The sequence below is a fragment of the Saimiri boliviensis genome, chromosome 11 (genome assembly GCF_048565385.1).
Source record: "Saimiri boliviensis isolate mSaiBol1 chromosome 11, mSaiBol1.pri, whole genome shotgun sequence".
Classification (NCBI taxonomy): Eukaryota; Metazoa; Chordata; class Mammalia; order Primates; family Cebidae; genus Saimiri; species Saimiri boliviensis.
Window position 1 is genome coordinate 21,936,836 of NC_133459.1, and position 23,003 is coordinate 21,959,838.

Below are 23,003 nucleotides of genomic sequence, written 5' to 3' on the forward strand. Positions count from 1 at the left end.
AGGAGCTAGGCTCGGACTCCAGTCTGTGTGGCTCTATGATGCTCTCCATGGTCCCTGATACTGCTGGTGTAGACAGAAGTGGGAGTCAGGGAATGCTGGTGGATTTCCTTGCTGAACTATGCTGCCTTGAGATAGCCAGGATCTCGGGACCGTGGTGGCCTGTCATCTGTGCACCCTCACCAGTACTGAGGACTTTAAGAGATGGAACTATAGCCGGGCGCGGTGGCTCACGCCTGTAATCCCAGCACTTTGGGAGGCCGAGGCGGGTGGATCACAAGGTCAAGAGATCGAGACCATCCTGGTCAGCATGGTGAAACCCCGTCTCTACTAAAAATACAGAAAATTAGCTGGGCATGGTGGCGCATGCCTGTAATCCCAGCTACTCAGGACGCTGAGGCAGAATTGCCTGAACCCAGGAGGCAGAGGTTGCAGTGAGCCGAGATCGCGCCATTGCACTCCAGCCTGGGTAACCAGAGCGAAACTCCGTCTCAAAAAAAAAAAAAAAAAAGAGATGGAACTACAAAAAAGAAAAAAAAAAAAAAAAGGGATGGAACTGCGCTGTGGTTTAGATGTCTGTGTCCCCTCCAAACTGTGTTGAAATTTAATCCTCGGTGCAACAGTATTAGGAGGTGTGGCCTCAAGAAGGTGATTAGGCCATGAGAACTGTCTTCATGGATGGGATTCGCAACCTTATATAAGGGCTGAAGGGAACTAGTTAGACCCTTTTGCCCTTCCGTCCCTTGAACCACGTGAGTACACAGTGTTCCCGCCAGAGGTTGCGTCATTGGGCGCCATCTTGGAAGCGGACCGCAGCCCTGGCCAGACCGCTCAATCTGCCAGCACCTTAATAGCCGGCAGACCAGCCTCCGGAACTGTAAGAAATTGATTTCCATTGTTGATAAATTCCCCAGTCTGGTATTTTGTTGCAGCAGTGATCTGGTTTGGATGTTGGGCCCCTTCAAATCTCCAGTCGGAATATGATTCCCTGGTTGGAGGTGGGGCCGGGTGATTGGATCACAGGGGCAGATCTTCATGAATGGTTTAGCACCATCGCCTTGGTGATGAATGCGTTCTCGCTCAGTGAGTTCATGAGAGATCTGGTTGTTGGGAAGAGTCGGGGCCCTCTCCCTTCTCTCTCTTTTGATCCTGCTCTTGGCAGGTGACGTGCTGGCTCCCCTTCAGCCAGGAGTGGAAGCTTCCTGAGGCCCTTTCCAGAAGCGGATGATGGCAGTATGCCTTGTGTGTAGCCTGCAGAACTGTCAGCCCATTAAACCTCTTTTCTTGGCTGGGCTCAGTGGCTTACGTCTATGATCCCAGCACTGTGGGAGGCCGAGGCAGGCAGATCACCTGAGGTCAGGAGTTTTAGAGGAGCCTGGCCAACATGGCGAAACGCCGTCTGTACTAAAATTACAAAAATTAGCCAGGCATGGTGGTGGGCACCTGTAATCCCAGCTACTCAGGAAGCTGAGGGAGGAGAATTGGTTGAACCCAGGAGACGCAGGTGGCAGTGAGCCAAAATGACACCACTGCACTCCAGCCTTGGTGAGAGAGCAAGACTCCGTCTCAAAAACAAAACAAAAATCTCTTTTCTTTATAAATTACCCAGTCGCTGGTATTCCTTTTTAGCAGTACAAGCATGTACTAAAAGGGGCTGGGCGTGGTGGTTCATGCCTGTAAACCCAGCACTTTGGGAGGCGAATGGGGAGGATCATTTGAGACCAGGAGTTCAAGACCAGCCTGGGCAATATAGCGAGACCCTGTCTCTACAAAAAAATAAAAATAAAAAAAATTAGGTGGGCGTTGTGTCACATGCCTGTAGTCCCAGCTACTCAGGAGGCTGAGGAGGGAGGATTGCTTGAGCGTAGGAGTTTGAAGTTGTAGTGAGCTATGATCACACCGCTGCACTCCAGTCTGGGTGACAGGAAGACCCTATCTCAAAAAAAAAAGAAAAAAAAAAAATTAGACTAACACATGTAGCAAAACTGACAAAGACAGACTGTGTCTCCTTCACCATGGTAACTTCAGTGCCAAGCACAGGGTCTTGCATATAGTAGGTGCTCAATGTGACTTTCCCAAGTGAATGAGTAGCCTTTGACTTTCTCTGTTGACTGGGTCCCACACTGTTGGGACAGCACAAACAACTTCACTTGAAGGCAGTTTCTGGGTACCAGTGTAGCCCAGGCTGGCGACAGCAGACATAGAAGCGGGGCTGAGCTGCCTTCTTAGTCATGACCAACACTTTCCTCCGTTTTGGGTTTTGTCTGTCCAGCCCCCAAGTTTAGCCTTTCCCAGATTAAATCTCCTTCTCTGCCTTCTAAGACTCTGGAACACTTCTTTCCCCACCCCATGGCAACTCTCACAGTTGGCAAAGCAGAGAATTGCTTTAGAAGTCACTGAAGTAGTTGTGTCAGGTAGGTTGGGCCTTTTACTTAGTTCCTTTGAGTCTCTGAGCCTCTTTGCCTATTGCTAGCACAATGGCCGGCCCATAATAGGCGCCCAGTAAGTATTTGTTAAATGAATGAAAGAACATTCATTTAACAAATGAATCCTTGGGGAATCCAAATAAACAAATGATGGATGAATGAGTGAGTGAATCAGGACTCAGTGAACCTGCAGATCTGCTGAGCTCTCTGCTGGTAAAGCTGTGGATTAATGCGTGTGTTACCTTGGCACTTCTGGGCCCTGGTTTGCCCACCTTGGAAATGAATAGGTTTGATGGAACTGTCAGAGGCATTTGAACCAGCAACTCCGTCTTGAATAGGGTCTGGGTAAAATAAGGCTGAGACCTGCTGAGCTGCCTTCCCAGCAGGTTAAGGGATTCTTAGTCACAGGATGAGATAGGAGGTTGGCACAAGATACAGGCCATAAAGACCTTGCTGATAAAACAGTTTGCAGTAAAGAAGCGGACTGAAACCCACCAAACCAAGATGATTACAAAAGTGACTTCTGGTTGTCCTCAGTGCTACACTCCCACTAGCGCCATCTCAGTTTAAAAATGTCGTGGTAGTGTGACAGGAAGTTACCATATATGGTCTGAAAAAGGGAGGAATCCTCAGTTCCAGGAATTGCCCACCCCTTTCCCAGAAAACTCATGAATAATCCATCCCTTGTTTAGCATATAATAAATAAATAACCTAAAAGTGGGCAACCAGCAGCCTCAGGGCTCCTCTGCCTATGGAGTAGCCATTCTTTAATTCCTTTACTTTCTTAATAAACTTGCTTTCACCTTACCATATAGATGCACCTCAAATTCTCTCTTGCGCAAGATCCTGGAACCCTTTCTTGGCTGGGTGCTGGTGGCTCATGCCTGTAATCCCAGCACTTTGGGAGGCTGAGGCGGGTGGATCACCTGAGGTCAGGTGTTCAAGACTAGCCTGGCCAACATGGTGAAACCCCGTCTCTAAAAAATACAAAAATTAATTGGGCGTGGTGGCACGTGCCTGTAGTTGCAGCTACTTGGGAGGCTGAAGCAGGAGAATCACTTGAATCCAGGAGGCAGAGGTTGCAGTGAGCCGAGATCACACCACTGCACTCCAGCCTGGGCGACAGAGTGAGACACCGTCTTAAAAAAAATAACCAGCCGGGCGTGGTGGCTCACACCTGTAATCCCAGCACTTTGGGAGGCCGAGGCGGGTGGATCACGAGGTCGAGAGATCGAGACCATCCTGGTCAACATGGTGAAACCCTGTCTCTACTAAAAATACTAAAAATTAGCTGGGCATGGTGGCGCATGCCTGTAATCCCAGCTACTCAGGAGGCTGAGGCAGGAGAATTGCCTGAACCCAGGAGACGGAGGTTGCGGTGAGCCGAGATCGCGCCATTGCACTCCAGCCTGGGTAACAAGAGCGAAACTCTGTCTCAAAAAAAAAAAAAAAAAAAAAAAATAGCCCAAGCCGGGCGCGGTGGCTCAAGCCTGTAATCCCAGCACTTTGGGAGGCTGAGGCGGGTGGATCACGAGGTCAAGAGATCGAGACCATCCTGGTCAACATGGTGAAACCCCGTCTCTACTAAAAATACAAAAAATTAGCTGGGCATGGTGGTGCGTGCCTGTAATCCCAGCTACTCAGGAGGCTGAGGCAGGAGAATTGCCTGAACCCAGGAGGTGGAGGTTGCAGTGAGCTGAGATCACACCATTGCACTCCAGCCTGGGTAACAAGAGCGAAACTCCGTCTCAAAAAAAAAAAAAAAAAAAAAAAAAATAGCCCTTTCTTGGCATCTGAATCGGAACCCATTTCTAGTAACAGAACTAGCCATGACCACCCATGTCCATAGTGGCATGCTGGACAGACAGGGAACATTGCTGTGCATGGCCACCCCCTCCATGTGTACATCCAGATCTTGATGAAACTCAAAAATTGTTGTGTGGAAAGCAGAGCCCTGAAATGACTTGCAACCATCACAATAGTTGACCCAGGAAATAGCAGCTCACTGTGGGTTGGGGCTTACAATCCTCAGAGCAAGAGCAAGACCTTCTTTTGTTTTCCTCAAGGAAGCAGATGGCAGATCCTAGGGTGTGAATGACATTATTACAGGGATTCAAGTGTTCGTCTCTTTATCTACTTAACAACTATTTATGGAGCATCTTCTAAGTCCTTGGTCCTGAGGATGCAATGAGCAAGAAGCCCTTTTGGAGCTTACATTCTGGTGGGAGAAACAGGAAATTCAAAAATAAACTTACATATTAAATGAGAGAATCTCTGATAGTGGTAAGTGTCATGAAGGAAATCAACCCAGGGCTGGGTTAGAGGGGGCAAGAGAAAGGGGTTTACCTTAGCAGGCTCCCAGAGCTTCGCTGAAGAGCTTTATTTGAGCTGCAACCAGAGGATGAGAAGGAGCTGACCTCTCAAAAAAGCAGAGGGAAGAGCACAGGCAGAAGGAACAGCATATGCAGAAGCTCTGAGGGGGAAGCGGGATGGCCGGGAATCCTTTTTATTTTTTTTTAAACAAGCAAATCAATATAAAACTGTAGTTCTTTAGTTATTAGTAGTGCCTGATTAATTTTTTCATTCAGCAAATCAAGCCCCTACTGTGTAGCTGGCCCTGGTTTAGGCCCGGGGGACAAACAATGATGAATGAAAGCGACATTCTTGTCGCACAGGTCCTGGGCCTGGCACCCCGTGGAGATGAGCTGGTCTGATGTTTGCAAAGGGCTCCCCAGCTTGGATCCTTGGGGAATCCAAATAAACCCTGCGGGTTCTGGCATCCCAGGCCTCCCTCCAGCCGGCCTGCGGCTCCAGGGCTCCATAGGCAGGAGGCTTCTCTGTTTCCTGCGTTTCCCTCCCCCACCCACCTGGGCACAGAGGGTCTTTCATCCATTGTTACTGCTTCCTGCCCATCCATCTCCAGCTGCTGGTCTGAACCCTGCAGATTTACACTGACAAGCGGATGCTTTTACCAGGACCCTTGAGGGGGATAGGGAGGGGAGTGGCGTGGAGTGTGGGGGAAGATGGGGGAGGGAAGACCAGAGCTTTGTGACAAGGAAGAGTTTCCTGCTCTGAAGAGGTGTTAGACCCTGAGGGCTGAGAGGACGGGAAGCAGACCTCTGTCCCCAAAGCCTCCCCATGTTGGGGAGGGGGTGATTTATGACCCCTGACCTGGCAGGGCCTCCAGTCCCCTTGGACTGGGTTTGGGTTCAGCTGTATCTTCCCTGGCTAAGGGATACATAAAATGAGCACTGGGCTTGGAGTCAGGAGACCTGGGTTTCTGTACGTCTCCACCAACTATCAGCTGGGTGACTTAGGAAAGTTTCTTAGCCTCTCTGGGCCTCAGTTTCCTCGCTGGACAGGCAGGTTTGATAATCCATGCCCAGCAGAGGTTATATTGACAATGAGTAGGATCATGTAGGATAGATGATTGCAAAATACCATAAAATAAAGAGCATTTTCTCCCCTGGAGCGCTTTCTCCTATCCAAAGAAGGTTATAAGTTGGTTTCTGTTAAGGCAGGCTTGGTTGAGCACCTACTGTGTGTTAGCTGCCATTTGGGGTGTTGAGGATAAAAAAACACAAATTCCTGTTCTTAAATGAGACAGACAAATAGACATGCAGCATGTAATTGATTGCAGCATTTGGACACATAGCCAAGAATGTGGCTCTGGAGCCAGCCTGCCTGGGTTCATTTCCCAGCTCTGCCACTTACTGGTTGTGTGGTCCTAGGCAAATTACTTCACCTCTCGGTGCCTCAGTTTCCAAAGTCTGTACAGTGGGAGCAGTAATTACCCACTGCATAAGATTGTTGTGAGGATGAAATGATTTAATACTTCTAAAGCATTTAGCGTACGCCTGTCATACAGAAAGTGCTCAATAAATAAAGTTATTATTATAGGGTCTGATAAAGTCAACATGGAGTGGGGAGCGGGTGGCCAGCCAGTACTGGAGTTGAGGAAGACTTTATGAGTTGAGTCTTAAATGATAAATGTGAATGAAGCAGCAACAGGGAAGGTGGGGTGCCTCATGGCTGTAATACCAGCACTTTGGGAGGCTGAGGCAGGTGGATCACCTGAGGTCAGGAGTTCGAGACCACCCTGATTGGACAATGTCATGAAACTCCATCTCTACTAAAAATACAAAAATTAACCAGGTATGGTCCTCCCTAACCCTTCTTTCCCCACACTCTGTGTCACTCCCCTCCCTATCCACCTCGAGGGACCTGGTAAAAGTCCCAGGCCTGTATAGTCCCAGCTACTCCAAAGGCTGAGGCAGGAGAATCACTTGAATCTGGGAGGCGGTGGTTGCAGTGAGTTGAGATTGCGCCACTGCACTCTAGCCTGGGCCACAGAGCGAGACTCCATCTCAACAACAACAACAACAACAATAACCAGGGAGGGTGATTCTGGCGGGGGATACCATGTGAGCGAAGGCATTGAAAGAAAAGCGCTAGCTACTCCAGATAACTGTGAGAGAGGCTTCAGCCGAGATGCAGTGGAGATGAGGCTATGGCTGGGACTCAGAGTTCTTGTATACTGTGTTAAGATGTTAGGTCGGCTCTTTCCCTGCCGCCGCCGAGTCGTGCGGAGGAGGAGGCTTGGGTGCGTTCAAGATTCTGCTTCACCCGTAACCCACCGCCATGGCCGAGGAAGGCATTGCTGCTGGAGGTGTAATGGACGTTAATACTGCTTTACAAGAGGTGCTGAAGACCGCCCTCATCCACAATGGCCTAGCACGTGGAATTCGCGAAGCTTCCAAAGCCTTAGACAAGCGCCAAGCCCATCTTTGTGTGCTTGCATCCAACTGTGATGAGCCTATGTATGTCAAGTTGGTGGAGGCCCTTTGTGCTGAACACCAGATCAACCTAATTAAGGTCGATGACAACAAGAAACTAGGGGAATGTGTAGGCCTCTGTAAAATTGACAGAGAAGGGAAGCCCCGGAAAGTGGTTGGTTGCAGTTGTGTAGTAGTTAAGGACAAGGAGTCACAGGCCAAGGATGTCATCGAAGAGTACTTCAAATGCAAGAAATGAAGAAATAAATTATTTGGCTCACACACACACACACACACACACACACACACACACACACACAAAAGATGTTGGGTCGGCCGGGAGTGGTGGCTCACGCCTATAATCCCAGCACTTTGGGAAGCCGAGACGGGTGGATCACAAGGTCAACAGATCGAGACCATCCTGGTCAACATAGTGAAACCCCGTCTCTACTAAAAATACAAAAAAATTAGCTGGGCATGGTGGCACGTGCCTGTAATCCCAGCTACTCAGGAGGCTGAGAGGCAGGAGAATTGCCTGAACCCAGGAGGCGGAGGTTGCGGTGAGTGGAGATCGCGCCATTGCACTCCAGCCTGGGTAACAAGAGCGAAACTCCGTCCAAAAAAAAGAAAAAGATGTTGGGTCATGAGCCCATAGCTGATGGAGGGTTTCTCGTGGGGGAGAAACAGATCAGATTTGGATTTTTCTCAAACACCCTGGTGGAAGTGTGGAGGCTGGAGTGGAAGGGTGGGGCTGAAGGCAGTGCAATCATACAGGTGACTGTGTAGCAGTGTCTCAATGTCTCAGGGAGTAAAACGAACGAAATGTTTCCCACCCCCTTTGAATTGTTTTGAGGGTTGGCTGAGAATAATACCCACAAAGGACATGGCACAGCTAATGGTAGCTCCAAGTACAGTTATATGCTGAGAGTCTGAACTGTGGCAGTAACAGAAGGGATGGAGTAGGAGGGAGACCGATTTGAGAAACATTAAGAAAGTAAAGTCTCCAGGAATCATTGACTGATTGGGTCTGGGAGTGAGAGAAGAGGAATCAAAGGATTCCTTAAATGTTTACGAAGGAATATGGTGTATGGAAGGCATTGTGATTTTTAAAATCACCATGTTGGGACGGGGTGCAGTGGGACACGCCTGTGATCTTAGCATTTTTGGAGGCAGAGAGAGAGGATAGTTTTTGAGCCTAGGAGTTTGAGAACAGGCTGGGCAACATGGCAAAACTCATCCTCTACAAAAAATACAAAAATTAGGCCAGGTGGTTCACATCTGTAATCCCAGCACTGTGGGAAGCCAAGGAGGGTAGATCACTTGGGGTCAGGAGTTTGAGACCAGCCTGGCCAACACAGTGAAGCCCTGTTTATATTAAAAATATAGACAGTACAGTGGCCTGCGCCTGTAATCCCAGCTACTCGGGAGGCTGAAGCAGGAGGTGGAGGTTGTGGTGAGCCGAGATGGCGCAACAGAGCAATATTCCGTCTCAAAACAAAAAACAAAAAAATTATCCAGGCATCGTGTTGTATGTCTGTAGTCTCAGCTCCTTGGAAAGCTAAGGTGAGAGAAATAGTTGAGCCCGGGAGGCAGAGGTTGCAGTGAGCCAAGATGGTGCCGCCACATTCCTGCCTGGGTGATGGAGGGAGACTCTGTCTCAAAAACAAACAAACAGACAACAACAACAACAAAAACATCACCATGTCTGTGAGCTGACTCATTCAGCTGATGGTCTAGCTTCCAGCTTCATTCATCCACCAACTCTTCCGTCAGCACCTACTACGTGCAAGGTACTTTTCTAGGTGCTGGGGCTATAAAACAATGCTGAGCTGGTCCCTGGCCCCCTGGAGCTCACCATTCATACAGGGAGGACATGAGAAAATAACCTGTTTTATCAAATGACCAGAGACTGCTAGGGCCTCTGAAGCTGCCCCCAGGCAGATTCCTGGTGGTTTGTAGACTTTTCAAATGAACATGTCCCAAACCAGATTCCCACACTCACCCCTACTGCTTGCAGGTTCCCCTGCCCGGGGAATGGCACCACCACCCTGCAGGTGCTCAGGCCAGAAACCCGCGTGTCCTCCATGTTACCCCACCACTGATCTCAGCCATGTGCAGCTCCTGTGACTTTTGTCTCAAGTACATATTTGTAATCCATCTTCTGTTCTCTCTGTTTTCCCATCTTAGTCCAGGCTGCCATCACTCCTGCCTGGATGTCACGTCTGATGCCTAACTTGCCTTCTTGCTGCCTGTCCCTCTAATCCTTATCCCACACAGCAGTCAAGAATAGGCTTCTGCAAAAGCAAACCACACCCCGCAATTCCACTGCTGAAAACCTTGCTTTAGTAGCTTCCCACCACTTTGGAGTGAAACCAGAAGCCTAGGCACGTCCTCAAAGTTAGCACGTCTGGCCCCGCCTTCTTCCAACCTCCTTCTCCAAGTCTACACCCTTGTTCCCTCTGTGCACTGCCCTTTTAGTTCCTTGAGCCACCAAACTCCCTCTCCTGGAGATGCCCTTTCCTTCCTTCTTTGCTGGGCTTCTTTTCTTCTCATCCTCCCGGCCTCAGCTTGTATCTTCCCTCATTAGTATCCCTGCCCATCCCGGCTAAAGTACATCTCCCCTGTCAGGTTGTTTTTTATTGTTGCTGTTTTTTTTTTTTTTTTTTTTGAGATGGAGTCTTGCTCTGTCACCCAGGCTGGAGTGCAATGGGGCAATCCCAGCTCACTGCACCCTCCACCTCCCAGGTTCAAGTGATTCTCCTACCTCAGCCTCCTGAGTAGCTGGGATTACAGGCATGCACCACCACGCCTGACTAATTTTTGTATTTTTAGTAGAGACGGAGTTTCACCATGTTGGTGAGGCTAGTCTCAACTCCTGACCTGGTGATCTACCTGCCTCGGCCTCTCAAAAGTGCTGGAATTACAGGTGTGAGCCATCATGCCTGGCCCCCTGTCAGTCTTTCTCAGCACTGTTTCTTTCCCTCATAGCACTTTGTAATTATTTTATTTGTTGATTTTTATGTCTGTCTACCTTCTTCAGAGATCAGGATCTCCTAAAGGCAGCATCCAGGCCTGTTTTGTTCCTTAGGATTCCTATAGCATAGTAGGAACCCTGTATCCTACAGCCTACAGTGCCTGCCAGAGCCAGCCCTCTGTTCATGTTGTGGAATACTGAGATTCAGTGGATTCACACGGCTCTGCTCAGTCCATCATCCGTAGTGACTCCCAGTCCCCCTTTTGTTCACACAGAATCATGCTCTCTCCTCTCCCCAGCCTCAGTGGAATAACTTGTGGGTTATCTTGTCATCTATCAATCTCTAATAAAAACCAGATTATTTTTAGAACAGGTGAAAGCAACGATCTAACATCTCTGAGAGGATTTTCCACTCCCATCTGCCTTTCTACTACAATTTGGTTTCCTGTGGTGGTTGCAGAGGCTGCCAAACCAGCCAGCTTTGTTATTCTGGGGTGCAGAAAAGAACCTCAAAAGAAAGCCAAGCCCCTTTTCTTCCACCTGCATACAGAAAGAAAGGAGGTGTCTAGTGTAAGTGCCTGGTGTACAGCGGGAAGCCTGGGATGAGGCCTTGTGCTCCTGACTTGCTGTGTGACCTTGGGCTTATTACGTTCCCTCCCTGAGCCTCAATTACCCACCTGTAAAAGGAAGGGGTTGGAGCATTAATCACTAAAGGTGTGTGACAGCTAAGATTTGGATGGCACCATGAGCCAGCGGTTCTTTTACATTCCTGGACATCAGCTACATGGCAGTCCCAGTTCTTTCTATGAAATGAAATGTCATTTGTGCCTCTTTTAGTGCATGTGCAGATGCATACAAATTAACACAAAATAAGAACTGAGAGGCTCTCGATCACAGGACCTGGGTCTGGCCAGACCTGGGATGAAAGAAGAAATGTAGCTCATGTTTTCAACAAGGCTTGATATCTTTCCCAACATCCCACTCTACAGAGAGGAAACAGGAGGGAAAGTGACTTGCCTGAGGCCATGTGGCAAGACACTGACAAAGTACAATTAGCAGCCAGGTCTCCATTCTGGCACTTTCCTTACCTCATCTTCCTGCCTTTTAACCATAGGCCTGGGGCTAGATCCTAGCTCTAAGGAAAATTTATCCTTCAGTTGACACAAAGTGGACTGAGATAAGCTTCTTAAAGAAGTTCAAACAAAATACTCTTTTTGTTGTTGTTGTTGTTGAAACAGGGTCTCACTCTATTGCCAAGCCAGAGTGCTGTGGTGTGATCATAGCTTAATACAGCCTCGATCTCCCAGGCTCAAGCAATCCTCCCACCTCAGCCTCCTGAGTAACTGGGACTACAGGTGCATGACACCACACCTAGCCACTTTTTAAAAACTTTTGTAGAGATGAGGTCGCGATATGTTACCCAGGCTGGTCTCAAACTCCTGGGCTCAAGCAATCTTCCCAAAGACCTAGGGTTACAGGTGTGAGCCACCACACCCAGCCCCCAAATACTCTGTCTTTGGAGCAGGGAGAGGTGGATTATTTTGATTATGTGATTGAGGGGATGAATCAGAATTGAAGTTGTGGAAAGACCATTCCATCTAGGGCAGGCGTCCCCAAACTTTTTACACCGGGGGCCAGTTCACTGTCCCTCAGACCGTTGGAGGGCCGCCACATACTGTGCTCCTCTCACTGACCACCAATGAAAGAGGTGTCCCTTCCTGAAGTGCGGCGGGGGGGCCGGATAAATGGCCTCAGGGGGCTGCATGCGGCCTGCGGGCCGTAGTTTGGGGACACCTGATCTAGGGGGATGAGCTTATGCTAAGATGCAGGTGCAGAAAAAAGCAAGCCAAGTTCAGAAGTTGTTTATAAAGACAACTTCCAAGACATGTCGGCTGGGCACAGTGGCTTATGTCTGTAATCCCAGCACTTTGGGAGGCTGAGAAGGATGGATCACCTGAAGTCAGGAGTTCAAGACTAGCCTGGACAACATGGCGAAACTCCATCTTTTTTTTTTTTTTTCTGAGACGGAGTTTCGCTTTTGTTACCCAGGCTGGAGTGCAATGGCACGATCTCGGCTCACCGCAACCTCCGCCTCCTGGGTTCAAGCAATTCTCCTGCCTCAGCCTCCTGAGTAGCTGGGATTACAGGCAAGCGCCACCATGCCCAGCTAATTTTTTTTTTTGTATTTTTAGTGGAGACGGGGTTTCACCATGTTGACCAGAATGGTCTCGATCTCTCGACCTCGTGATCCACCCACTTTGGCCTCCCAAAGTGCTGGGATTACAGGCTTGAGCCACCGCGGCCGGCCCCTGAAACTCCATCTTTATACAAATACAAAAATTAGTTGGTTTGGTGGCACGCGCCTGCAGTTCAAGCTACTCTGGATGCTGACGCACAAAGAATCACTTGAACCCAGGAGGCGGAGGTTGCAATGAGCCGGATCACGCCATTGCGCTCCAGCTTGGGCAACAGAATGAGACTCCATCTCAAAAAAAAAAAAAAAAGAAATGCCTCCCCACTGTGTCCCCTTCTAACCAGAATGCACCACCTTCCCCACCAAATCTCTTTTAATTAGAAATTCTGGAACCTCCATTACCTGTAAGATAGAGCACATGTAGAGAAATCATGAAAAACAAGTCCGTATAGATACCTGGGACCAACTTGTAAAGCCTGAAATGGCAAGCTTAGGAATATGGACTTTATTCTGAAAGCAATAGGGAGCCATTGAAGGTTTTATGGCAGTGAGAGAAGTGATCAGATTCATATTTAGGGTGACCTGATTGCCTGCTGTTGGCAAGAAAATCAGTCTAAGACTGAGGCGATAGTTCCAGAGGTAAAGGCAAAGGCGTGAACTGGTCTAATAGCAGGGATGGAGATGGGCATTTGTCTGAATGGAGCAGACTGAGCCTTTTTGGATGGGGAAGTGAGGGAGAGGACTGACAACTGTGGCTTCTGTTGAATCCAGTGAGCGAGTCCACTGAGGCCGCTCTGTCCTTTTCATGACTGGCTATTTCCCCAAGCTAGTGCCCTTGCAGAAGGTGAGGCTGGGGTCAGTGGAGCATGGAGCAACTGCCTGGTGGCAATACAGGACAGAGGGCAGCTTGACTTTGTTCCCTGGAGACTTTTATTCTATTCTTTGAGCTTATGAAGGAAAGACCTGAGGACCTTGGGGGCCCGCAAGTCAAGTATTTCTTAAACATTTATTTAGAACCACTAGGGCAAAGTTCTAGTGTAGTAGACAGATATATTGAGGCCATATTTTCTGAATATCAAACTGGGACACATGAGCTGCATAGGAGTTTTTCAGATTTGACATTTATTTATATGAAAAGTCATTAATGACATATTTTATGGGTTGAATTGTGTCCCCCCAAAATACATGTTGAAGTTCTAACCCCTGGGACCTCAGAATGTGACCTTGGAAACAAGGTCCTGGCAGATATAATTAGTTCAGATAAGGTCATACTGGAGCAAGTCCCATATGACTGGTATCATTATATCAAGAGGAGAGACACAGGGAAAATGCCACAGGGGGATAGAGGCAGAGACTGCAGCGAAAACCAAGGAATTCCAAGGACTAATGGCCACCACCAGAAGCTAGGAAGGGGCAAGAAAGGACTCTGCTCAGATTCTCAGAGACAGCATAGCCCCAAGGATGTCTTGATTTCAATGTCTTGTCTTCAGAACTGGGAGAAAAAACATTTTTGTTGGTTGAACCTCCCAGCTTGTGGTATTTTGTTATAGCAGCCTAGGAAACTAATAGCATCTAAATTAGGCTGGGCGCAGTGGTTCATGCCTGTAATTCCAGCACTTTGGGAGGCCAACGTGGGTGGATCACCCGAGGTCAGGAGTTCGAGACCAGCCTAGCCAATATGGTGATACCCCATCTACTAAAAATACAAAAATTAGCCAGGCATGGTGGTATAGGCATGTAGCCCCAGCTACCTGGGGGGCTGAGGCAGGAGAATCGCTTGAATCCGGGAGGCAGAGGTTGCAGTAAGCTGAGATTGTGCCACCGCACTCCAGCCTGGGATACAGAGTGAGATCCTGTCTCAAAAAAAAAAAAAAAAATTAAATCACACGTTATTGTCTGTTTGGGCCCCCACTGGTCACCACGTATAAGGGAGGGCTCTTCTCTAGAACAATGGTGCCCAGTCCCAGGGCAATGCTTTGAGGGGCTTTTTGTCTGGGCCCTAGCTGCTCCCTGGCCCCTCCACTCAGCAGCTTCCCTCCCCTCCCCTCTCAGCTCTAGCACACCATCTTTTGTTTGGGCTTTTCCACCCGTTGTTCCCTCCACATGTCCCCCCTTTTCTCCCAACACTGGCTCCCGCCTGCCCTTCCTCAGTGGGGTAGATAAGAGCAGACTGCCTGGTTTCAAGTCCTGGCTGTGCCATTTCTTAGCACCTGGCAGTGAGAACTTGGACAAGTCCTTATCTACTAAATGCCTCAATTTCCTTCCCTGTAAAAGGGGAATACTAGCCATTCCTATCTCACGGGTTGTTTGAGAATGGAAAGGTATTAAAAAGCCTTATGTGGGCTTAGCTCTTTACTCTGTCTTCTAGTAAGCACACGAAAGTGGTTGTTGCTGTTATTATTATTATTTTAGAGATAGGAAGTGCAGTGGCATGATCATCCTGCACTAACACTTCAAACTCCTGGGCTTGGGTGATCCTCCCGCCTGTCTCCATAGTAGCTAGGACTACAGGCACATGCTACCACACCTGGCTAATGTTTAAATTTTTTGTAGAGATGGGGTTGCTCAGGCTAGTCTCAAACTCCTGGCATCAAGCATTCCTCCTGCCTTAGCCTCCAGATTAGTTAGGACTGCAGGTAAGTGTCACCATGCCCAACAATTTTTTTTTAATTTTTATTTTTGGAGAGACAGGGTCTCATTATGTTGCCCAGGCTGGTCTCAAACTCCCAGCCTCAAGTGATCCTCCCACCTCAGCCTCCCAAAGTGCTGGGATAACAGGTGTGGGCCTCCACGCCTGGCCTAGAGTGGTTGTTATTAACCTGCTTGCCTGTTGGCCTCCAGAATGCCTCTCTAACCACTGGCTCAGCCTATCGCCAGATTGTGTTACCTACATGGTATCGGAGCTGTCTGCTCTGCCTGCCTCTTCCAGATTGTGTTCCTCTCTGGGTAGGAAAGGGGCTATTCTTCACCCTCAGGTCCTAGCACATAGCAGGTGCTCAATGAATGCTTGTTGAATGACCCGTTAAGCAGAGAATTGACAGGCCAAGAAGGTCAGGGTTGTAGAGGTTGGGGACAGCTTTCATAGGATAGTGTGCCCATCCTTCTAGAAGTGAGAGTCTTACTCTAGGTTCTGAGAGCATGAGAAGGAAAGTGTGAACCAGAGAAAACAAGGCAGTGGGCAGAACCCCAAACCCTGCTCCAGCACCCCGACCTTGCCCCCAACCCCAGCACATCCTGCCCTCCTGTGATGTCCCCTCCGTACTCTGTTGCCCACGCACACCTGTCCCCTCCCCAGGCAGCAGCTTCCCCTGACACACATTTTCCATTGCTGGGCGGGGCAGAGCAGGTTACAGGTGAAAACAAGGTTTCCTTTCCTGAGTCCTTCCCCCACCTCCCAGCCCCACTCCCTGGCTTGGTTTCTTCCCTGCAGAACATACCTACCCACAGTCCCTGACTTCAGTGGCACGAGGGCTCTTGGGGGCCAGAACATTCGAGGCTAGGTGAGGTTTTACCTAGGGTCTTGGATGAGGTACAGAGTGTAGTCAGGACCTTGGCTCTGCTGCATTTACACTGTGTGACTCTGGGCAGTCCCCTTTGGCCCTCTTTCCCTATCTGTAAAAAGAAATAGTAATTCCAGTCCCCTGGGACTGTTGTAGGAATTAAATGGGACAAGGGAGGGAGTGTGAGGGAGTTCTATCAATCGATTATTTGTGGGGACAGGGCAGGAGCCCAGTGGAAGTAGGAGAGGTCCCCTTCTGCGGGTCCAGCACTGTGCCAGCTACGGAGGGGTTGTGAGTGTTTAGAATCTATTGTGTGTTCAGGATGGGGGAGGGAGACTTCAGTGAACAGCACCTTAGCCTGGGAGTGAGAGAGCTCGGTTTGGATCCCCCAACTTTGTGTAACTTTGGCATGTCTCTTCCTCTCTTCAGGCCTCAGTTTCCCTGACTTACAATAAGGGGACTAACTTGGATGCTCTCCAGGTCTGACATTGCGGAGCCTGCACTGTGCCAAGAGAAGGCAAGGCCAGGAAAGAATGGTGCAAACTTCCAAGTTGACACCACTCCTAAGTCACTCTTGCTGAGAACCTGGGGTGAAATCTTGGCTGGATTTCCTCCCATCAGCTTCTGTTGCAGGCTCTTTTTGGTCCCCGGCGGGTCTGAATCACTGCTCATCTCATCAGCCAGGCTTCCTTCTTCTGGCTTTACAAGCCCCTGCTCCTCTTTGAAGACCAGCTGCAGTGTTCCTTCCTCCGGGAAGCCTTCTCTGACTCCCTCTGGCGGAATTAGGCATTTCCTCCTTGGAGCTCTCACTGCCCCTCCTAGAAGCCTCCATCACTGCACTTACCTCCCTTGCTTAGACTAAGTGTCTGAATACCTCACCAGGTTTAAAGGCAAGACCTGAGTCTTACTTGCGGTTGCATGTCAAGCACCACACAGGACCATATGCAGAGTCAGTGGTGATAATAGGAGGATGGATGGGGGAATGGGGATAAAATAAATGAATGCATGAATGAAGAAATTGAGAGATGGATGGCTGTGCAGGCTATGGACAAAAGATTTTTTTTTTTTTTTTGAGACGGAGTTTCGCTCTTGTTACCCAGGCTGGAGTGCAATGGCGCGATCTCGGCTCACCGCAACCTCCGCCTCCTGGGCTCAGGCAATTCTCCTGCCTCAGCCTCCTGAGTAGCTGGGATTACAGGCACGTGCCACCATGCCCAGCTAATTTTTTGTATCTTTAGTAGAGACAGGGTTTCACCATGTTGACCAGGATGGTCTCGATCTCTCGACCTTGTGATCCACCCACCTCAGCCTCCCAAAGTGCTGGGATTACAGGCTTGAGCCACCGCGCCCGGCTTGGACAAAAGATTTTATGAAAGGACGATTAACTGAAGAAGTGAATAGGTCAGCGAATAATTAGCTACTGATATTTTTTTTTTTTTTTTTAGACAGAGGTTCACTCTTGTTGCCCAGGCTGGAGTGCAGTGGTACGATCTCAGCTCAACACAATCTCTACCTCCCAGTTCAAGTAATTCTCCTGCCTCAGCCTCCCCAGTAGCTGGGATTACAGGCATGGGCCACCATGCCTGTCTAATTGTATATATTTTTTTAGTAGAGATGGGGTTTCTTTATGTTGGTCAGGCCAGTCTCGAACTCCCAACCTCAGGTAATCCACCCACCTCGGCCTCCCAAAGTGCTGGGATTACAGGCGTGAGCCATGTGCCCTACCTGCTATTATTTTTAGCACCACACAACATCACTGGAGTCACCAAACACACGCCTGGACCTGCCAGCACATTCCCCTTGCTTCCGTGATTCTAGGGCTCTGGTTTCCCCTCCAGTACGTGGATGTTGGCCAGAGAATCCTCCCATGACTCCACATGAGAGTCTGGGGTAAGCTGCCCATTAGAATGTCCTACCTTTCTCAACCCACTTTAATTTCTCAAGCATCAGGGTGAAGGTGATGGTGACCAAGTCACTGTGAACTCCGTACTACACGAGGCTTGGGAGTGGGTGTTTCTGGATGTTTTGGCTAGGAGGAAATTGCTGACCATGACACTAGCAAAGATGCCAAGATGACCCACTGGCTACTTTTCCTCTGCCTAGTTTCGCTTCCCCTATCCTCCCCACATCTATACAGCCTGTACCTTCACCCACAAACAACACTCTCCTCTGCAAAAAGAGAATTTTACAGCTGACCTTGAGTCCCCAGCTCTCTTCTGCCACCTATTCCATGCATGCCACCTCACAGATCCCAGAAGAATAGGGGTCAGAACCCAGCTTGAGGCTGGGAATGGTGGCTCATGCCTGTAATCCCAGCACTTTGGGAGGCCAAGGCAGGTAGATCACCTGAGGTCGGGAGTTGAGATCAGCCTGGCCAATGTGGTAAAACCCCATCTCTACTAAAAATATAAAAATTAGCTGGGTGTGGTGGTAGGTGCCTGTAATCCCAGCTACTTGGGAGGCTGAGGCATAAAAATAACTTGAACAGGCCGGGCGCGGTGGCTCAAGCCTGTAATCCCAGCACTTTGGGAGGCCGAGGCGGGTGGATCACGAGGTCAAGAGATCGATACCATCCCGGTCAACATGGTGAAACCCCGTCTCTACTAAAAATACAAAAAAATTAGCTGGGCATGGTGGCGCGTGCCTGTAATCCCAGCTACTCAGGAGGCTGAGACAGGAGAATTGCCTGAACCCAGGAGGCGGAGGTTGCAGTGAGCCGAGATCGCGCCATTGCACTCCAGCCTGGGTAACAAGAGCGAAACTCCGTCTAAAAAAAAAAAAAAAAAAAAAAAAAAAAAAAAAAATAACTTGAACCTGGGAGGTGGAGGTTGCAGTGAGCCAAGGTCACGCCACTGCACTCCAGCCTGGGCGACAGAGCGAGACTCTTGTCTAGAAAAAAAATAATAATAATAATAATAATGGAACCCAGTTTGAAGGGTTGCTGCCTTTCCCTCAGTCTGTACCCTAGAGTCAGTTGATAGCGGCAACACTATGGGACTTGGGGTCAGAAGATCTCAGTTCAAGTTTGACTTTTTAGCCCTTGTCAACTGCTTCACTCTGGGAGGAGGGGCCCAGAGGTAGACAGGGCAGCAAGGAGAGACAGGCTTTGGAATGACACAGATGCAGGTTCGAATCCTGCTCCACCAGGGAGTTACTGTGACCTCAGGCAAGTGATTCAGTCTTCTGAGTCTCTGCCTTCTCAGCTGTAAAATGGGAGAAGAGTACCATCACCTCCCACCTCCCAGATGCTGTTCATCCTCTAGCTGTGTGTGATGATGGAAATGCCTAATTCTGCCTAAGAAAGTCAGAGAAAGCTTCCTGGACATTTTTTCTGTCTTTAAAATCTCAATAATTTTAAAAATTCATTATAATGGATATTACATATTGATAATATTTTGAGACATTGGGTTAAATATGTTACTAAAATAGAAAAAAAAAAGATGCTGCTCAAAAGTCCTCTGCTGTGCAGCCATCCCAGCCTCTCCTACAATTTGGTGGCTTCTCTCCTCCCTTGCCACAGGGTTTGCATGTGCCTCTATTACAGCTTTTTTATTTTTTAAATACATTTTTTTTTTTTTTTTTTTTTTGAGACAGAGTTTCGCTCTTGTTACCCAGGCTGGAGTGCAATGGCACGATCTCGGCTCACCGCAACCTCCGCCTCCCAGGTTCAGGCAATTCTCCTGCCTCAGACTCCTGAGTAGCTGGGATTACAGGCACGCGCCACCATGCCCAGCTAATTTGTTGTATTTTAGTAGAGACGGAGTTTCACCATGTTGACCAGGATGGTCTTGATCTCTTGACCTCGTGATCCACCCACCTCGGCCTCCCAAAGTGCTGGGATTACAGGCTTGAGCCACCGCGCCCGGCACATTCTTATTTTTAAATACACTCTGTCGCCCAGACTGGAGTGTAGTGGCACGATCTCGGCTCATGCAGCCTCCACTCCCGGGTTCAAGTGATTCTCATGCCTCAGCCTCCCAGGTAGCTGGGATTATAGGCACACAGCACCATGCCTGGCTAATTACTGTGTTTTTTGGTGGAGATGGGGTTTCACCATGTTGGCCAGGCTGGTCTTGAACTCCTGACCTCAAGGAATCCACTTGGCTCGGCCTCCCAAAGTGCTGGGATTACAGGCATGAGCCACCACACCCAGCCTATTACAGCTTTTAGAAGTTATATTGTAGTTGTCTGTTTAGGCGTCTGTCTCTGACTAGCCCAGGAGCTCCTTGAGGGCAGGGACTATATCTTGGTCATTTCTACTCCTAGTTCCTTGCATACAGCCTGGCACACAGCAGATGCTCAGCAGTAGTTAATAAAGTAGATCACTACATTTATGTGACAGCAGTGTGAATTGCAGTGAGAATTGTATTATTTACCATACCTGGAGTTCTAGGTGAAAACAACAGGATACATGCCACATAAATCGTGGTCAAGGCTCTGGCAGGAAACAGATTTGTAAAAAGTTTAATGTAAAGGGACTATTAACAAAGGTGTGGGCAGGGTTTAGGAAAACCAGGGGGAATGGTGCAGTACCCCAGGGCTGGCAATATGGGAAGCTGTTACCAACTGTGGCCTGAAGGGTGGGGAGGGAGAGGTCACCTGGCCAGAGATGTATGCCCAGGGCTGCCTGATCGGAGCTGTAGGCTTCAGTTGCAGCACACAGCCAAGGTGGCAATCCTGCAGGAAGGGGCTGGGGAATAAATACCAGTCCCTGTTTGCCTCACCCAGCCAGAAGCCAGAGGGCAATGGGGGCCATTTATGTCACCTACAAAGGTCACCTATCAAGGTACAGAACAGGTTGAGGAAGGGCAGAGGGGAGTTCTAAAGGAGCAAACAGAGAGATTCAGCGTGAGAAAGAGCATAGTACCCTCAGGATCTTTAAGGACCTCCTGATACGCTCATAAAATACAATAAATGCTGGGCACAGTGGCTCACAACTGTAATCCCAGCATTTTTCAAGGCTGAGGTAGGTGGATCACTTGAGGTCAGGAGTTCAAGACCACCCTGGATAACATGGTGAAACCCCGTCTCTGCTAAAAATACAAAATTAGCAGCTAGGCACGGTGGTTCACGCCCATAATCCCAGCACTTTGGGAGGCCAAAGTGGGTGGATCATGAGGTCAGGAGTTCGAGACCAGTCTGGCCAACATAGTAAAACCCCATCTCTACTAAAAATACAAAAAATTAGCCAGATGTGGTGGTATGCGCCTGTAATCCCAGCTACTTGGGAGGCTGACACAGGAGAATCGCTTGAACCCTGGAGGCAGAGGTTGCAGTGAGTCGAGATGGTGCCACTGTACTCCAGCCTGGGTGACAGTACGAGACGCCGTCTTTAAAAAAAAAATTTAGCTGGGCATGGTAGCACGTGCCTGTAATCCCAGCTACTTGGGAGGCTAATGCAGGAGAATCGCTTGAATCCAGGAGGTGGAGGTTGCAGTGAGCAGAGATGGCGCCACTGCACTCCAGCCTGGGTGACAGAGTGAGACTCAGTCTCAAAAAAAAGAAAAAAAAAAAAACAATAAATGGCTATACCCAACAACAATCATTAGCTCTTAAGTGCCTAATGTGTGTCAGGTGCTGTGCTAATCCATTTTCCAGTTGTGGAAACTGAGGCTCAGAGAGGCCAAGCAACCTGCCCAGAGTCACACAACAGGAAGCAGCATAGCCAGGACTGGAACACGGGGACCTATTGCTAGGCACTATTTCCAGTCCAAAAAAAAATTCTGCAAGGTCAGTGTTTTTTCCCAGAAACAGAGAGGTCAGGTAGTTTTCTTCAGGCAACACAGCTCATAGAGGTTGGGGGCAGGGGAAGGGAAGCAGGGTTGGAGAGTTTGCCATTAGTTGGAGCAGGTGACTGACAGATTGCACGGTGGCGGCCTCAGGGACTTTTTTAGCCTCAACGGGTGGAGCCACCTCTCACCAGGTGCCTCCTGGAGTCACTCCCCAGCTGCAACCACAGGATTTAGACTTTCAAAGCTGGGCAGGGCCCTCAGCATCCTCTAGGCTGCCTCTCGCCTGTGACTTTAATAATAATGACTGCAGTCAGCCATGGCTTCCTGAACCCCTGGTATATTCATTCATTGTCTTTCTCTACGTTGTTGCTAATCTGATCACAACGCTCCTTTAGGATTGTATAACATCTATAAGCAGGTATCATGGGCTGCTCATTTTGTAGATGAAATCTGAGGCTTAGAAAGCAAATGACTTGTCCATGGTCACAAGGGAAGTCAGACTCTTCAGAGCCAGACCCTGAACCCAGGGCAGTGTATGTAGCTTAGAGCACTGATCCATCCTGGACCCGGAAAGGCTGCATCCACATCCCCGATTGTACCTACCAGCTGTGTTGACCTTGGAAAGGTCATTTCTCTCCATCTTAGTTTCCTCCTCTATAAAATAGGAACAGCAATAGCATCTGCTTAATCTAGTTGTGGTAAGGATGAAATGAATGATAATATGCAAAGCACTCAAAGCAGTGATTAGAAACACGCTAAGTGTTTTTTTTTTTTTTTTTTTTTAAAGAAACACACTAAAGGTTTTATAAGCGTCGTATCCTGAAGTCTACTGAGCTTTCCAACCATGTCTGAGGAGGCTTTTTAAATTATTTCTGTGTGACCCTGGCTTTGACAGTATTCAACTGAGTGGTTGCCACCAGGGCCATGCACTATGCTTCACAAGCCATGCTTGCCCCATCCAGCACTCACCGTCACCCCATCCCCATTTTGCAGACAAGGAAACCGAGGCCCAGAGAGGAGTCGTGACCTGCCCAGGCTTCCATATCTCAAAAACTGCAGAGCCAGGGCGGCTACTTCCCAAGTCCAAGGCTGGTAATTGCCCCTCTTCCAAATGCAGGAAACCCAGATTGTTATGATTATTGGTATTGTCGTCCAAAACAATACTAGAGACGGTGACAATACAACAATCATGGAGGGTGCTTATTTCCACTGGCTCAACAATTATCCCAACGCCCATGCGGAGGGGGCCTGGGGCTTCAAGAAGAGGCTCCTCGAGGCAGGATGAACAAACAAGCAGTGAAAACTTTGCAGCTGGGCCCCAGGTGCTGGGAGAGAGAGTGGGGCAGGAAGCGGGCAGGCCATTTCTTTCCTCTTCTTTCTTATTTGTTTGAGAAGCAACTTTACT

At 48.8% G+C, this 23,003-nt stretch overlaps 2 protein-coding genes across 3 annotated transcripts in view; both read left to right on the forward strand.

The window, feature by feature from the left end:
• Nucleotides 1-676: 676 nt before the first annotated feature.
• The window catches only part of LOC101041255 (U2 small nuclear ribonucleoprotein auxiliary factor 35 kDa subunit-related protein 2), a 71,655-nt gene continuing 49,328 nt past the window's right edge, over nt 677-23,003 (forward strand). For both annotated transcript variants that reach the window (XR_012512338.1, XR_012512341.1), the window contains exon 1: nt 677-874. The gene's annotated coding sequence lies outside the window, so the exon portion shown is untranslated. The remainder of the gene's footprint in view (nt 875-23,003) is intronic.
• Nucleotides 6,991-7,473, forward strand: LOC101041560 (small ribosomal subunit protein eS12-like). Its single transcript, XM_039474133.2, has one exon. It carries the CDS (start codon nt 7,065-7,067, stop codon nt 7,455-7,457), a length of 393 nt encoding a protein of 130 aa, XP_039330067.1. The 5' UTR covers nt 6,991-7,064; the 3' UTR covers nt 7,458-7,473.

Coding starts and splice junctions, on each gene's coding strand:
- LOC101041560 (XM_039474133.2), top strand. CDS start 7,065: ATGGCCGAGGAAGGCATTGCTGCTGGAGGTGTAATGGACGTTAATACT.